The sequence below is a fragment of the Muscardinus avellanarius genome (genome assembly GCF_963383645.1).
Source record: "Muscardinus avellanarius genome assembly, chromosome: 3".
NCBI classification, from domain to species: domain Eukaryota; kingdom Metazoa; phylum Chordata; class Mammalia; order Rodentia; family Gliridae; genus Muscardinus; species Muscardinus avellanarius.
The window spans coordinates 55,061,877-55,079,779 of record NC_137788.1 but is presented as its reverse complement, the minus strand read 5'-3'; the positions used below and the strand labels follow the sequence as shown (position 1 = coordinate 55,079,779).

The following is a 17,903-nucleotide window of genomic DNA, read 5'->3' as shown; positions in this document are numbered from 1 at the left end:
CCCAGTAAAGAAATGGGCAACTGAATTGAATAGACACTTCCCAAAAGAAGAGATACAAGTTGTCAATAGATACATGAAAAGATGTTCAACATTAGGGAGCCATTAGGGAGATGCAAATCAAAACGAATCTGAGATTCCATCTAACCCCAATCAGAGTGACAAGCATAAAGAACTCAAATAACAACACATTCTGGCAAGGATGTGGGGAAAGAGGAACTCTTTTACACTGTTGGTGGGAGTACAAACTAGTTCAGCCACTATGGAGATCAGTGTGGAGATTCCTTAGAAAATTGGGAATGGATCCACCATAGGATCTAGCTCTACCACTCCTGGGTATCTTTCCAAAGAGGTTGAAATCAGAGAACTACAGTAACATATGTATACCCATGTTCATAGCAGCACAATTCATAATAGCCAAAATATAAAATCAACCTAGGTCTCCATTAACAGATGAATGGATTGCAAAATTATGGGAAATACACACAATGGAATTCTACTCAGCTATAAAGAATAACAAAATAATATTATTCGCAAGAAGATGGAAAGACCTGGAAAACATTATGTTAAGTGAGATCAGCCAAGCACAGAAAGAGAAGGGATATATTTTTTCTCTAATATGCTCAAACTGTGGACTATTAGGAATACCAGAGGAACTCCAGATAATGGAGGGGAAACCTCCTTAAAGCTGAAAAGGAGGGGTAGGAGACGAAGAAGGCTGAGGTTGACTAATGGAGGAGCTACATTCGAATATGTGTAAAAGTATGAATGTAGCATGGTTAACCTGGACACTCATTATTGGGAGGGGGAAGGGGAACTGAGGGGGGAAGGGCACCAAGCACAGTCTGAATGTATGCCATTTTCAATATGATCCACATAAAAAAATAAATGTGAAAAATAAATAAATAAGAAATTAATGAATGAACGAATGATAGGCTGGGGTGATGCTCAGAGGTATTCAGAATGCCCCTGGGTTCATTCCCGAGTACCACCAAAAAAAAAAAAAAAAAAAAAACTAAAAAAAAGAAAAATAATAAAAATATTCTGAATACTTAAATCCGCTTGGAAACTTTGAGAATGCTTTACCTCGGTCAACTCCAGAGCTTTGTTGTAGCCCATTGAGTGTAAAGTTACCCAAAGGTCACGAGGATCTCCTTCTCGATCATTGGCTTCCATTAGATTCAAATCCATAAATCCTTGTCTTGTTAGTTCATTCTTCTTTGTATCAAAATTTTCTGTTAAGCAGCCAAAAACGTTTTTCTTACTTAATTTAAAATTAATAAACTGAGCATGGTGGTGCAAGTTTGTAATTCCAGTACTTGGGAGGCTGAGATAGGATTGCAGCTTCAAGAACAGCCTCAGCAAGTACTGATATTAACACTAACCTATTGAGACCCTGTTTCAAAATAAAAATAAAATAGGGATGGAGGTGTAGCTCAGAGGCAGAATGCTCCTCAGTTCAATCCCCAGCGAAACACACACACACACACACACACACACACACACACACACACAACACACCATACATTTAATAAAATGCCCATGATAAATTAGTCTTCATAATTGATTATCTTAAAGGAAGACTTATGAATCTGCAGGCAGTCTCAAGTGGAGTAGGATGTCTCAAAACATGCTTGAGAACCACTTTTTAAATTTTCCATAACCCAGCAGAGGCACTATCACAGAATATGATTGTTTCTAACAAATCTTGAAGTTGTAAATAGTGCAAACACATTCCAAAATTAGAGGAAATTCTAACTCTTCTGGGTAAATTTCAATCTGCCTACTCATTTAGTTCATATTGACTGCTGTGTTTCATATATATTTGACCTCAAACTCAACAGAACCTAGATGAATTGAATAATATCCCCCAAGTTCCTGAAGTTTCATAAAGGGAGATGAGGATAGTGCCAGGTTTAAAGAGAATACTGTATACCCAATTCCTCTAATTTTAGCTGAATTCTCTTAGTCCCTGAAAGACTATTCGACAATGGGGAACTAATTTGCCCATTCAAATCTAAGTATGCCCATTTTAACATTATTTATGAGAAAACCAAATTCATCTAACAGGATCTAGACACATTCTTTCAAAATTAAACATAGTCTCACCAAATAATTAAGCAATTGTTAAGGTGAAATGAATTTAAATGAGTTAAAATTTGTCTGCACAAAAATCTGCACACAAGTGCTCCCAGCAGCTATATTAATAATTGCCAAAAAATGGAAGCCACGACATCCTTCAGTGGCTGCATGGATAAACACAAACTGGTCTATCCACACAATGGACTTTAACCCAACAATAAAGAGAAATGAGCTATCAAGCCATGAAAAGACATGGAGGAACCTTAAATATATCATATTGCTAAATGAAAGAAGCCACTCTGAAAAGGCTGACTATTGTGTAAATCCAACTACATGCCACGCTGGAAGAAGAAAAATTATACAAAAAAATCAGCAGATGACAGAGGTATGGAAGGGACAGATAATTAGATGAAGAGGTAGAGCTTGAAATTTTAGGACAGTGAGACAGAATATTCTGTAGGATACCACAATGGTAGATACTTGACATTATATATTTGTCCAGTCCCATAAAACTATACAAGAGGGAACCCTAAATAAACTATAAAATTTTAGTTGATAATGTAGCAATATTGGTTCATTAGTTATAACAAGTATATCATACTAATTGAAGATGCTAATTATTGTGGAAATTTGGTGGGGATGGAGCAGTGGAGACATATATAGGAGGCCGGCCTGCCTGCCTTCCTTCCTTCCTTCCTTTGTGGTACTGGGGATTGAATCCAGGGGCCTTCTACCTCCAAGCTACACATCCAGCCCTATTTTTTATTCTTTATTTTGAAACAGGGTCTTACTAAGTTGTTGAGAGCACTAAGTTGCTGAGGCTGGCCTTAAAACTATGATCCTCCTGTCTCAGGTCTCAATTACTGGGATTACAAGCATGTGCCACCATGCTTGGCTTAGGAGATCTTGGTATTTTGTAATCAATTTTTCCTGTAAATCTAAACTGGGAACTGTCCAAAAAATAAAAATGAAGGCACTCTTAAGTCTAAAGACAGTTTAAGATGATCTTAGTTGGGCATGGTGGCACATAAGTATAATCCCAGCCACTCAGGAGGCTGAGTTAGGAGGATTAAGAATTTGAGGCCAATTTAGGCAACATATTGAGACCTCCCCATCTCAAAAAAAAGTCAATTTTATAGCTAAATAATAAATTTTCTTATTATCAAGGGGAAGAATGAGGAAAATATTACATATGATGAGAAAGATAAAAATTTCAGAAACTAAAAAGCTTTGTAGTATTATTGTCAGTAAAGAAGATAGTTTGTCTTCTTTCTTTCTTTCTTTCTTTCTTTCTTTCTTTCTTTCTTTCTTTCTTTCTTTCTTTTTCTGTCTGTCTGTCATCCTTGTACTGAGATTGAACCCAAGTCCTCACACATGCTAGGCAAATGTTCTATTACAGAAATATAATCTAGCCCTCCCCAAATGATTTTAAATCAATCATTCTTGGACACTTTTTGATATCATTAGGTTTAAGGTTCTAGAGCCTGACCTCTGGGTTTCCAAACCCAGCTATAAAACTTTCCTGCTCTGTGAACTGGGTCAACATACTTTTTATTTATAAAATGATAATAAGAATAGTACTTCCTCACCGAAGTGACTTGTAGAATTGTTTTGATCAGCACTTGGTACATGATAAGCTCTCAAAAAATATTAACTGTCAATTCTGTCAATTTAACTAACTTTTTAAACTAGAATTTTATTTACCAACAATTTTGCCATAAGAAAATCCTAATTATAACTCACTCTTATGGAATATGCTTTAGTATTTAGTGTGCTTTAGTATGGAATGTGCTTTCATGCCAACAAATTGAGAATTAAGATTATGTCATTAAAATTATAATCACATCTTTTTAAAGATAAAACTTCATTATGTATACTAGCAATCATAATCCAAAGTTTATTATTATAAATCCATGTATAGCTTTATTATTGGTTATCTCTTTAAACTTTCAGTAAAAAAATAAATGTACTAAAAGGCCTTTATATTAATGATATTGTATTTCTACTTTACTTGCTGTATATATAAACAGATTTATCGTAGCCCCACCTGGCTCACGGCCTGCCAAGGTCAGACCATTCTAAGAAACATACACGATCATCCCAGTGTCAGCATGTGTGATTAATCTCTCTCATTTCTGAGCTCCTCATACTTCCTCTGTGACCTATAGGTGGATGCAGCTTGTTAGTTTCCCCTTTGACTGCTCAGTTCTTGGTTTAAATACACAGGTCCTACCCTCAACCCAGACTCCTAAGTGACAACTGACTTTGCCTCATTTTCAGCGGTGTCATCTGTCCATCATGGCATTAGTGGCTTCCGTATCTCCAGAGATGAACTTTTTGAATTCAACTCAAATTCAAAAAACATTGAGAAAATCTTAACATGTATAAAGAAGTTCCCTGACCCTTTACTTTTTTAGTGAAAGGCTAGCTTATTAATTCTCTGCTGCCCTCTTCTGGGCACAGTGTATGCTCCAATGGTATCAAGAACTAGGATAGTTTTTTCATCTTTCAAGGCCCACAGGGCATAGGCTGAAAGCTGAAATTATGATTATGTAATTCATGTTATGATTATGTAATTCATATTTTATTTCGAGTATTATACAAACTATTAGTTTAAGAAAAATAAATGTTTAAGTTTTTATGATGTACACATTATGCTACTATGTTGGTTTTTTTTTTTTTTTTTTTTTGGTGGTACTGGGGGTAGAACCCAGAGGCTTTCTATCTCCGGGCTATACTCCCAGACCTTTTTTATATTTTATTTGGAAACAGGGTCTCACTAGGTTTCTGAGAGCTTCACTAAGTAGCTGAGATTGGCTTTGAAAATGTGCGATCCTCCTGTCTCAGCCTCCCAAACATGGGGATTACAAACTGTGCCACTACAACCGGCTTGCTACTATGTTTAAACTGTCCTAAATGTGCTTTAATAATATTCCATGGAGGAGAAGACTGGCTTCTTACTTTTTAGGAATAAAAGGATGTTATATATTTTTCTACACATCCATCTAGATAAAAGTGTATCTGGTGTAGCTTGTAACCCTAGCTACTTGGGAGGCTGAGGCAGGAAGATCACAAGTTCCAGGCCAACCTCAGCAACTTAATGAGACTTTGTCTCAAAATTAAATTTAAAAAAAAAATGCTGGGGACCGGGTATAGGAGTACATACTGTAATCGTAGTACTTGGGAGGGTGAGACCGAAGAATCACAGGTTTGAGGTCAGCCTCAACAACTTAATGAGGTTCTCAGCAACTTAGTGAGACCCTGTTTTCAAATAAAATAGGACTGGGTATGGTATAACTCAGAGAAGAATGCCCTTGGGTTCAATCCCCAGCACCACAGAAAGGGGGCGGGCCAGGGACAGAGTAGCATAGCTCCCCTAGGTTCAATCCCTTGTACTACCCACCAAAAACAAAACAAAACAAAACAAAACAAAACAAAAACCTGCTTACCTCTGCAGATAGCCCAAGCATCTTCATCACATTTCTCACCACTTGTTCTCAATTCAAAAAAATTGTATTCTTCAAGACTAAGAAGCCCGTTTCCATCTAAGTCAATTATTTCAAATATATCTGATAATGCTGACCTAAAATTATAAAAATCAACAAGTATTTCTTGTCTTTAAAATGACTCAACTGAAGAAGGTTTTTATGAGGAAACTTACAGAGGAAGTAATATAAGGGCATTAAACAACTTTTGTGAACTATACTCAATCTAAATGCATTTGGGCTCAGTCTAGTAACACATGAGATAGATAAGCTCCTAAAGGAACTAAGGTATCTCAACACTTAGAGGAACTCAATGAATAGTAGTGCTTACACCCCCTTTTTTTCTCCTTTTCTCTGGTCTACTTCTTTCTTTCGTTCTGCCTGTGGCCAAATCTTACTGTGTATATCTAGGGCATAGGAGAACTATCGAACTTTTGGATTTCATATTTGAAAGTTATAAAAATCAAGAATCCATCTAGCAGGATCTATTTCTCAAGGCAGTGTCTAATAGAAGAGAGATTAGTAGATGTGTGACTAAAGTTGACTTGCTAAGTATATGGAACACAGAAACGAATAACCACCCCAGAGTCACAAAGGGAAGGTCACTTTCAGATTATCTATGGAATAACTCTGTGTGTGTGTGTGTGTGTGTGTGTGTGTGTGTGTGTGCGCGCGCACGCGCACACACACTGATTCTGTGGTCTAGGAATTGAACCTAGGGGTATTATACTTCTGAGGTACACCCCCAGCACTTCTATCTTTTTATTTTAAAACAGGGTCTCATGGCCGGGCGTGGTGGCGTACACTTGTAATCCCCCCGCTTGGGAGGCAGAGACAGGAGGATTGCGCAGGTTCGAAGCCAGCCGCGCTAGCTTAAGAGGCCCTGTTTCCAAAAATAAAAAAAATATAAAATAGGTCTGGGAGTGTAGCCCGGAGGTAGAAGGACTTCCAGGAACCCCAGTGCCACCAATAAATAAATAAATAAATAAATAAATAAATAAATAAATAAAGTCTCACTAAGTTACTTTGTACATGCTTCAAACTTGTTATCCTCTTGTCTGTTTCCCAGGTATTGGGATTATAGGCATATACCACTATACCCAACATGAAATAAAATCATATACATACATACATACATACACATACACACACATATTTTGTGGTATAAGTCAAACTAAATAATCTAGCCATTATTCACATACTTAGTCTTTGTGGTGAGAACATTTAAAACTTACTCTTTCAGCAATTTTGAAGTTTACAATACATTGCTATTAACTATAGTCACCATATTTTACGTTATACCTGAACTTACTCTTCTTGCCTAACCAAAATTTTGTATTCTTAAACCAAAATCTCCCAAACCCCCTACACCCCTAGTCTTTGGTAACCACCATTCTAGTCTCTGCTTCTATGAGTTTGATTTTTTTTTTTTTTTTTTTTTTTTTTTGGTGGTACTGGGGTTCCTGGAAGCCCTTCGACCTCCGGGCTACACTCCCAGACCTATTTTTACATTTTTATTTGGAAACAGGGTCTCCTAAGCCAGCGCGCGCGGCTGGCTTCGAGCCTGCGTGATCCTCCTGTCTCTGCTTCCCAAGCGCGGGGATTACAAGCGTGTGCCACCACGCCCGGCTAGTTTGATTTTTAAATTTTTCTTAGCATAGTATATTTCAGGCTTAGTCATGTTGTCATAAGAGTTGAATTATAAATTAAAATATGATGGGCTGGAAGTTGGACAAAAAAAGAGGAAAAAAGACAGCCTATTGATATATATCCAGTCTAGATAAAGTCTACATATAATAGTTATAGTTTTAACTTGAATAAACAAAACTTACTTAAATTCCTTTGTAAGAAATAGCTCTCCTGTTTCATCTCTATATACAAGCTGAGCTTCTTCTGTTACTGGTTTTATTTCTTTCTTCAGCCTACAGCCAGTTGTGGAAGGAATTAACCAGTAAATTCCAGGTCCTAGTTCACCAGTCCAACCAAACTCCTTTTCTCAGAAGAATTAAAACAAAACAATCATGAGTCTTAATGACTTTAATTTTCTTCTAAAAGGAAAAACTAAAAATGATTTTTAAAATCAATATTCAACAATTCTATTATAGTTCTATCAACTTTTTATAGGCTTCAGATTATTTTTCTTAACAGTAATTCCCAGTAGAAGACCACTAGATGTATGTATGTGTGTGTGTGTGTGTATATATATATATATATATATATATATATATATATTCAAACAACTGCATAAAACTATAATAGGTAAAAAATTATTATATATCTTATATTTTCCAATAATCTTCAAAAATTTTTATGTAAATATCTTCAAAGAAAGCAATCTTGGGATAATTTTTATACAAATACTAAGCTCATTAAATAAAACTAATAATTTTCTGGGTTATGGTTTTCTACTATGATTAAAATATAAATATATGACTGTAAATCAGATCTCAATGATACAAAATAAAAATTAAATATATTTTAAAATAGCTCATTATTTGTATGAATTAACCATATTTATAAAAACCCAATTATGTAGACTGGAATTTTGCTATTAAAGTCCATATATATATAATATGGATTATAGGATAAGATGTGGAATCCCAGATAAACCTGCCTTATATGAAATTCTGTTTTCTATCAAATACTGTATATTTATAATGGGATGTCAAGATATTTGTATAGGAGAACATTTTATTCTCCTATTCTATGAAAGAAAGGAAATGGTATCCCCTCTATATACCTCCTAGAGCTTTCTGGAGCTCAGACATTTTGTATAAAACCAGGGTTGTCTGTCAAATATATTAAATCTATGTATTTTCTAATTGTACACAAAAGCTAAACAATTATTTTCCCTTCAACACAGAATACCCCAAGGGAATCCTGTCATATATTATGTCCAAAAGTTCATTTCAAAACCCAGGTATGTTTTAGGCCATCCTGGAAATACACAAAATCGATTTGCTTTTCGTAATCCTGGGTTCAGTACTATTCTTGCCCTCATTAGTCAAACAAACCACAATCATCCTAAGGTCACCATGTCCTACAATACAAGAAGCAGTCCAATATAACTGAGGGTCATGTGAACATTAAACAGTTACCAAATCCATCCTTTGGAAACAAAAATCTTTTAGGTTGGCCAGATGTAGACTGATATCCAGGAGTTTTTTTAAAAAAGGATTTTTTTCTGATTACTAATATGTTATCCCATGAATCTCCTTTATTCTTCATATATAACTTTCAACTGCCAATTGCGGATGGCAAATGGAAAGTTTTTCAGGGACACAAAACTCTTCTTAAATAATTGTGAAACTAAAAATACAAATAAAATAGTTTATAAATATGATATATTACAGATAAAGAGAAGCCTATATAGTAAAGAAGTAAAGAGAAACTCATTCAAACTTTATTATAGCCTTGCGATGTACTAACTTTTTTTATATATGCAATCTCATAAGAAAGTGATTTTACCCAAAACAAAATGGGAAAAGCTATTGTTTTAGACAATGCTTTATCTTGAACTTAACTTTGTAGTCAGTTCTGAAGAAGAGTTTTAGTCAAAACATTAACTTCTGCCATTTTATTTGTTTCTTGCCTGTAACTATTCTTGTCTGTTAGGAAGCCTACAATAAAGACTTTTATATAACATTCCATCAGGGGAATGTTTGTCTGTCGTTGGGCCTATATAAAGATTAAATATGATATTGCAGTAAGCCCTTGAATAGTATTATTTCTGTTGTTGTGTAGCAGATGTACTTTGTAGACCTCATAAAATAAATAGCCACATTTATGTATCTGCTTCAGATATTTGACCTCTGAGTAAATATATAATTAGAAAGATTAGAACAACCCCAAGGACAACATATAAAAACATTAAAAGCATTTCTTCATATCAGCCTATTTTTGAACCCTATGATGAGTCAAGCCTGAGGATAATAATATTGAAGTTTTTTGTTTTGCAGTAGTAGTACAAGCAAGACAAACATCTAGAGCAACTTTTCCAAATTCTGGAATTGCTTGTACATAGGGAGAAAAAACCTGCTAGCAGCAATCTTCTTTTATTGCACATAACAAAAAAAATGTTCACATGTGCAGCATCAGGGCATAGAGAAGAGGAAAGTAAAGTACAATGTCAAACAACCTATATGGTATGAAGTAAAGCTTCCAGACAAGCACTAATCCTTAACAAAACTCGGCAAACAAGCCCCTCACATTAATAAAATATAGATAATGCCTACAATGTTTAAGTAATATATATATACCTTAATTAGAAGGGAGAATATAAAAGTTCAAAAAGTAAGATAAAACAAATGTAGAAAATGACAGTTCCTCCAACTTCAGTTCATACTATATTTTATACTTTATACTATATTTTATATTTTAAACATTAGAAAATAAATGTGTACCTCTCTATTTCGTAGTTCTGTAAAACACAAGAGCTGTAGGTTTGCTTGATTCTCATTCTCCTTAAGAATATATAAGGCAGTATCAACTGATAACCAAGGGGATAGTTTTCCTATTAAAGAAAACAAAAATATATTAAAATAAACAATCACTACTTACTCTTTCCTATTTAGAAAAGAAGTAGTTTCTTCCCCCCTTGAATTTTCTTTTCTTTTTATTCATACATTATGGCCAATTGGATTTTTAAAAAAGAAATATACATATTATTTTATATGTAAACATCTTAATATTTGCAGTAAGTCATACACCACATACAATGACCTTATACATTCTCTACATACCCACTTTCTAAAAATCCCAACTTTTCTTGGACTCATCAAAAGCTGAAGTTGCAGGTTAACTAAGTTGCCCTGAAATATAAGGAAATATACCTGAAATATAAAGAAAAACAAACTTTTTCTGGAAAAGAAGGGATATAGTACTGGCTTATCTGTGGAAGGTCGCAAGAGCAAGAAACCATGTATGTGCTCACAAGCACAGAATTCTTATCTCCAGCAGGACTTTTCCTCTAAATGTTAGTCCCATTCAGCAAATACCTACTGACATTTCAACTTAAATTTCTATTTCCAAAAATGAACTCCTGTCCTCCTCTAGCCCTTAGAGAAGACTATCTATCCATTCTCTTTTCTATCTCAGATGAAATGGTAACTCATTCTTCCAATTGCTCAGCCCAAAAATCTTGGAATCATCCTTTAACACCTTTCTTCCCTCATGCTCCAAAACCAATCCTCAGGAAATCCTATGGTTCTACTTTCAGAATATGTCTAAAATCCTGGATCAGACTAAACAAATTGTCTACAACCTCTATAGACTCTATAGTAAATGAGCATTTATTGTTTTAAGTCATTGAGTTTTGGGATAGCTATGCAACAATTAATAATTATTAACCTCCTTTATTATTATTATTATTTTTTTGGTGGTATTGGGGGTGGAACCCAGAGGCTTTCTACCTCCGGGCTATACTCCCAGACATTTTTTTTTATATTTTATTTGGAAACAGGGTCTCACTAAGTTGCTGAGAGCCTCACTAAGTAGCTGAGGCTGGCTTCAAACCTGCGCGATCCTCCTGTCTCAGCCTCCCAAGCGTGGGGATTACAAGCGTGCGCCACCAGGCCCGGCTATTAACCTCCTTTAAAGTCTTTGACTACATGTCACTTTCTTAGTAAAACATACACTAATAACTAGTTTAATGGCAAACTACATTCCCTAAGCATTCACAGCCCCTTTTCCTTTGGTCCCCTGGCACTCATTACTTTTTAACATGCCATTTACTATTATGTAAATTCATTGTTTCTCCCACTAAAATGTCAGTTCATGAAATCAGGTCTTTTTGTATTTTTTATACTCTGATATATCCTAACCACCTAAATTTATACTGGCTATATATGGCTCTCAATAAATACTTGATAAATAAATGGATAAAAGAATTGGCCCGGTATGGCGGTGCATGCTTGTAATCCCAGTACTTGGGAGGCTGAGATAGAAGGATCACAAGTTTGAGGATAGTCTCAGCAAGAAGTGAGACTCTCATCAACCTAGTGAGACCCTGTTTCCAAATAAAAATAAAATAGGGCTGGGGGTGTAGCTCAGAGGTAGAATGCCACTGGATTCAATCCCCAATGCCACACACACAAATAAAACAGAGAATTGTATCATAATAATATAGACAACATTGAATTTGCATGGCTATCTTGATTCCCTTCTCTGAAAAGTTACTATTGTAAATATTATGTGAAGGTATCAATCACCAAATGTAATCTACAAGATATGCAGTGTAACCTTTCAAATTTTCTATGGGGTGGGGCAGAATCCTCTAAGAAGAAAATGATAATATATAAAAAAGTAAAGGTTAGCCAGGCATGGTGTCTCATGCTTATAATCCCAGTGTTTGGGAGGCTGAGACAGAAGGATCCAGGTTCATGGTCAGCCTCAGCTACTTAGTGAGGCCTCTGTAACCTAATGAGACCCTGTTTCAAAGTAAAGAATAAAAAATAGGGCTGAGGGTATAGCTTGGAGGTAGAATGTCCCTGGGTTCAATCCCCAGTACTGCAAAATTAATAAAAGTAAAGGTTGATTTAGAACAATCAACATTAGAAGGATATGTAAGGATGCTAATCTTAACCCAATACAGCAATTTTTATTTTCTGTGGAATATTACACTTTGAGAGATCAGGAAGTAAAATTTTAACTAAATATTTTACCTATTCTTTATGTGTGTGTGTGTGTCTGGGGATGGAACCCAGGTGCATTTGCCCTCCGAACCACACCCCGTACCCTATTTTTATTCTTTATTTTGAAACAGGGTCTCACTAAGTTGCAGAGGGTCTCACTAAGTAGCTGAGGCTGTCTGCAAACCGCGATCCTCCGGTTTCAGCATCCCGAATGCTGGGATTACAAGCGTGCGCCACCATGCCCGGCTTTAAATAAATGTTTTAGAAAGCTAAAAAGAAAAAAAAAATCAGGAAAGTGCCCCTTATATCGTTCATGGATTAAAAATTATATAATTATTTTATTTACTAATAAAGATTGTCTCTGTCATAAACATGGAATCTGAAGATATAAAAACACTTGAAATTTCATAATCCCAAATTATGTTCCTAGATTAGACTTATTAATTTTGAAAATTGATAAATGGAAAAACTTAAGATAAATTAGCAATTAAAAGTTAATTCTATATCGTATAGAAATCAGGTATAATTTTGTTTTTGTTATTAATCAAACATGCTTTAAACATGTACACAAAGCAACTTATTTGCTTTGTAAAATACAACACAGTCTATGTATAAATTAACACTATCTTTTTTGAAAGATTTGCATACATTTCAGACTTAATTTTCCTCTCTAATTAGGACTACTAAATACTTGAATACATATTTTCAGAGGAAATACAAATTGATATTTAAAAAATAAACAGAAAATTTAAACTTGCCTTCAACTTGACTCAGGTTTAATGGCTTAATTGTCAGATAAACCATGGATCTTTGAGCTATTTGCATCCTGTACTGATGACTAATGATTTCACCATCTTCTTCTAAGAAGAAGCAGCCTTTTGACTGCATGCACTGCCAGTCCTGAAATGAAAGAAAATTTTTTTCAAATGATATTTATTAAATATCTCCAGCATGCATAACAATGAGGAGAAACCCAAGGAGGATATAAAAGAAATGTCAAATATAGTCCTTGCCCTCCAGGAATGTGTAACATAGGAGGTAAAAAGTAGGGACAACAGAAATCAATCATAACTGGCAGTAATATATGTATGGTTAGGGCAAAAAAAAAGAATTATACATGCAGTTCCTAAAAGTGCCTAGCACATAAGAGGTATTCGACAAATATTTATTTCTGATTGATGGGGAGACATTCTAAACTTAGTGGGAAATCACTAAACTGTGCCATGAAGAATCAACATCATTTAAATAATGAAAAGTTCGTAAGGAGGGTGGCGGAGGGAATGAGGCAACAATTGGATAAGGGCTAACTGGGTGATGTGTACATATATGCTGCCACCATCTTGTACCCCATTCAAATATATGATTACAATGCACCAATACATTTTTTTTTTTTTTTTGCAGTGCTGGGGATGGAACCAAGGGCATTCTGCTTCTGAAGGACACCCCCTCCAGCCCTATTTTTTTTTTATTCTTTATTTTGAAACAGCATCTCATTGAGTTGCAAAGGGCCTCACTAAGTGGCTGAGGCTGTCCTCGAACCTTGATCCTCCTGTCTCGGCCTCCCAAATGTTGGGATTACAAGTGTGCGCCACCATACCCAGCTACCAATAAAAAGTTTTTTTTTAAAGTTAGAAAAATGCATAATGGAGAATACATAAGAAAAACATATGAAAGTGGAAGAAACACTGAAACGAAACAATATATAAATATTCTCAAGTAATAATCTGGGTGAGATTAGTGCCAGGAGCATAGGTAGAATAAAGAAGTAAGGACTGCTAAAACAAACATACTTAAAGTAAAAGTGATAGGTCTCTGTACATTTAAAAAAGTACACAACAACCAAAGTAAATGTTTCAAAACTAACTAGAAGAACAATGAATAAAAGTGTCACAGCCACAGCAATAGGCTGATAAGTAAGAAGTAGCATTTTAAAGAAAGGCCTTTCTATATTAGCTCTCCTACTTCTTGTTCCAGCCAAATCCCTTTTCTTAGTCCAAATTAATATATCTATATGAGAACTCATAACTAGAATTAAGTAAAACTTGAAAATGGCACATTGGGCAGAAGTTTTAAAATATTCTTTATTGAAACTATGAGAAATTGTGCCATTTCACCATAGATGTATGCAAAATGCTTTTCACTTTATCATTAGTAGGCTTGCCTACCTCTAACGTAAGACATAGTCTACTCTATTCTAATGACTTCCAAAAAGAGAGGATTGATGCGGCTTTGAGGTGACTTCATAAAAGAAGCTTTTAGATGATTATCTGTAAGAACAGTTAGATTCTATTAAGTTCAATACTTTAAAAATGTTGACAACTACTCAAAAAGTAGTTAGCTCTAGAAGAATAACATCATAAATACTTTTAACCCATTATAAAATATATATATATGGGCCAGGCATGGTGGTGCATGCTTATAATCCCAGCATTTGGGAGGCTGAGACAGGAGATCATGGTTCGAGGACAGACTCAGCTACTTAGTGAGGCCCTTTGCAACTCAATGAGACCCTGTTTCAAAATAAAAATAAAAATAGGGCTGGGGGTATATTTTGGACATAGTGTGCCCCTGGGTTCCATCCCCAGTACCACACACAAAAAAAGATATCTAACACTGAAAAAGAAAGATCAAAATAATTCTCATTTAAAAATTGAGTGTGACCGGGCGTGGTGGTGCACGCTTGTAATCCCAGCATTTGGGAGGCAGAGACTGGAGGATCGCGGTTCGCAGACAGCCTCAGCTACTTAGTGAGGCCCTCTACAACTCAGTGAGACCCTGTTTCCAAAAAAAAAAAAAAAAAAAAAGACTAAAAAATAGGGCTGGGGGTGTAGCTCGGAGGTACAATGCCCCTGGGTTCTATGCCTGGTGCCGCAAAAAAAAATTAATTAATTAAATAAATTAAATAAAAAATAAAAATTGAGTGTGATTAATTTCTCATTCAACTTTTTAAAGGCCTAAGTACGGGAGCCGGGCGTGGTGGCGCATGCTTCTAATCCCTGTGCTTGGGAGGCTGACACAGGAGGATTGCACAGTTTCAAAGCCAGCCTCAGCTACTTAGTGAGGCTCTTAGCAACTTAGTGAGACCCTGTTTCCAAATAAAATATAAAAAATAGGTCTGGGAATAGAGCCTGGAGGTAGAAAACCTCTGGGTTCTACCCCCAGTACCACCAAAAAAGAAAAATAAAAAATAAAAAAATAAAGGCCTAAGTACCCTAACATATACTTTTGCAATCATTTTCCTCTTATTTAAGTCATAGTTACATTAATATTTTAATTATATATATATTTATTTATTTATTTACTTACTTATTTTTGGTGGTTACTGGGGTTCCTGGAAACCCTTCTACCTCTGGGCTACACTCCCAGACCTATTTTATATTTTTATTTTGAAACAGGGTCTCTTAAGCCAGCGAGGCTGGCTTCAAACCGGAGCGATCCTCTTGTCTCCACCTCCCAAGCTGGGGATTACAAGCATGCGCCACCACGCCTGGCTAATATTTTAAAATAAAGAATTCTAAATAGGAAAAATACTATAATTCTTCTACCCTATGTGATGTAATTGAACCCAGAAATGTTCTACTTTCTTTTTTTTTTGGTGGTACTGGGGTTCCTGGAAGCCCTTCTACTTCTGGGCTACACTCCCAGACCTATGTTTTTTATATTTTTATTTGGAAACAGGGTCTCTTAAGCCAGTGCGGCTGGCTTCGAACCTGCCTGATCCTCCTGTCTCCGCCTCCCAAGCGCAGGGATCACAAGCGTGCGCCACTACTCCCGGCAGTTAAACTACACTCCCAAGCCAGAGTCTTGCTAGATTACTAAGAGTCTAAATTGCTGAGGCTGGTCTTGAACCTACCATCTGTCTCAGGCTTCCAAGTACTGGGATTACAGGTATGTGCCACTATACCCAGCTGCTACTCTGATTTTTATGTAATCCTTTCTAATAACAATCTTACATGTAAATCTACTTTTACATTTTATTAAATATCATTTTATGATTCACTTTAAAAATTTAATCTCATGCCGGGCGTGGTGGTGCACACTTGTAATCCCAGCATGTGGGAGGCTGAGACTGGAGGATCACGGTTCGCCAACAGCCTCAGCTATTCAGTGAGACCCGGTTTCAAAATAAAGAATAAAAAAAATAGGGCAGAGGGTGTAGCTCAGAGGTAGAATGCCCTTGGGTTCCATCTCCAGACCCGCAAAAAAAAAAAAAAAAAAAAAAAAAAAAAAAAAAATTAATCTCATAGCCAAAATATTTTGGTACTAGAAAGAAAAAAAGTTGGAACACTCATATTTTCAAAACTTACTACAAAACTACCGTAATAAAAATGGTATGGTACTAGCGTAAAGACCAATTAATAGAATAGATAGGCTATAAATAAACCCTGACATATATGGTCAAATGATTTTCAACACAGGTACCAAGACCAAATAATAAGAGAGAGGAATTTTTTTCAACACATGGGGCTAGAAAAACTGGACATCTACACAACAGTTAATGAATTTGGGCCTTTGCCTTATGCCATACACATAAATTAAACCAAAATGATCTAAGACCAAAACATAAGAAAACTATAACACTATGAGAAAAAAAATTAGAGGAAAAGCTGGCATTGGGCCAAAAAAGAAACACGCTACAAAAGAAATTGAACTGAAGCTTTCAATCAGTTACTAATCACATGTACTGACATACCTTTGGGGTATGAAAGATATGTGTAATTTTAAGAAATTAAGATATAACCTTAAATTTTTAGAATTCATCTTAATTATACTCAATTGCGTACATAAGTCAGTATAGAGATTATTTCAACAACATCCCTGTGAGGCAATATGGGGCAGATATAAATGAGTCTTTTTAATTGTTGTTCTGGGGATTGAACTTAGGGTCTCTTCCATGCTTAGGCAATCACTATAACACTAAGATATACCTCTACCTCAAAATATTCAGTTTAGTAAACTGAGAAATTGAGGTACTGAGAGTTAAATGCGTTCAGGAGTTTTCTAAGGAGTTTATAATCAATAATTAAAGACTTTGAATCAATGGTTTTACCATTAGATAATGTTTCCATAAGAAAATATAATCAGGTACCAAATACAACATTCTATTATCTTTAACACAATGCTAAAGCTTGCACTTGAGTCAAAAGTTCAAGTTCTGTTACTAATGATAAATAAGAGTGTGCACAGATTGTCATTCCGCTTCCCTATAAATCTCTTGGATGGACTCACAGCAGATGCTGCTATTACCTCAGAGCCATGTGGTCTTAACATAATCAACATGACTGGATGATGATGGTTGCTAAAGACAAGAAGCAAAGATGTACTCAATTGGTATTTTTGGTTTTTTGTTTGTTTGTTTTTGTGGTACTGGGGATGGAACCCAGGGCCATTCTACCTCTGAGCTACACCCTCACCCCTATTTTTTTATTCTTTATTTTGAAGCAGGGTCTCACTCAGTTGCAAAGGGCCTCATTAAGTAGCTGAGGCTGTCCGTGAACTGCGATCTTCCAGTCTCAGCCTCCGGAATGCTGGGATTACAAGCGTGTGCCACCAAGCCCAGCTTCAAATGGTATTTAAACAAGTTGCCCTTTGAGATAATTTGAACTATGATTCTAATATTAAATTTTTTCCTCTCAATTAGTTTTGATTGGCATTAATAATGGAATATGATCCAATGCAATTTATGAATAAACTTTCATATTACTTA

At 35.5% G+C, this 17,903-nt stretch overlaps 1 protein-coding gene across 1 annotated transcript in view; it reads right to left on the bottom strand.

Moving 5' to 3' along the window:
• EFCAB7 (EF-hand calcium binding domain 7) overlaps positions 1-17,903 on the bottom strand; it is a gene marked incomplete at both ends in the record, with an annotated part of 45,180 nt that overhangs the window by 10,302 nt on the left and 16,975 nt on the right. Inside the window, 5 exons of the mRNA XM_080691964.1 lie at positions 1,084-1,232; positions 5,529-5,662; positions 7,397-7,554; positions 9,968-10,077; positions 12,955-13,096. Coding sequence (XP_080548090.1) covers positions 1,084-1,232; positions 5,529-5,662; positions 7,397-7,554; positions 9,968-10,077; positions 12,955-13,096 — 693 coding nt within the window. The remainder of the gene's footprint in view (positions 1-1,083; positions 1,233-5,528; positions 5,663-7,396; positions 7,555-9,967; positions 10,078-12,954; positions 13,097-17,903) is intronic.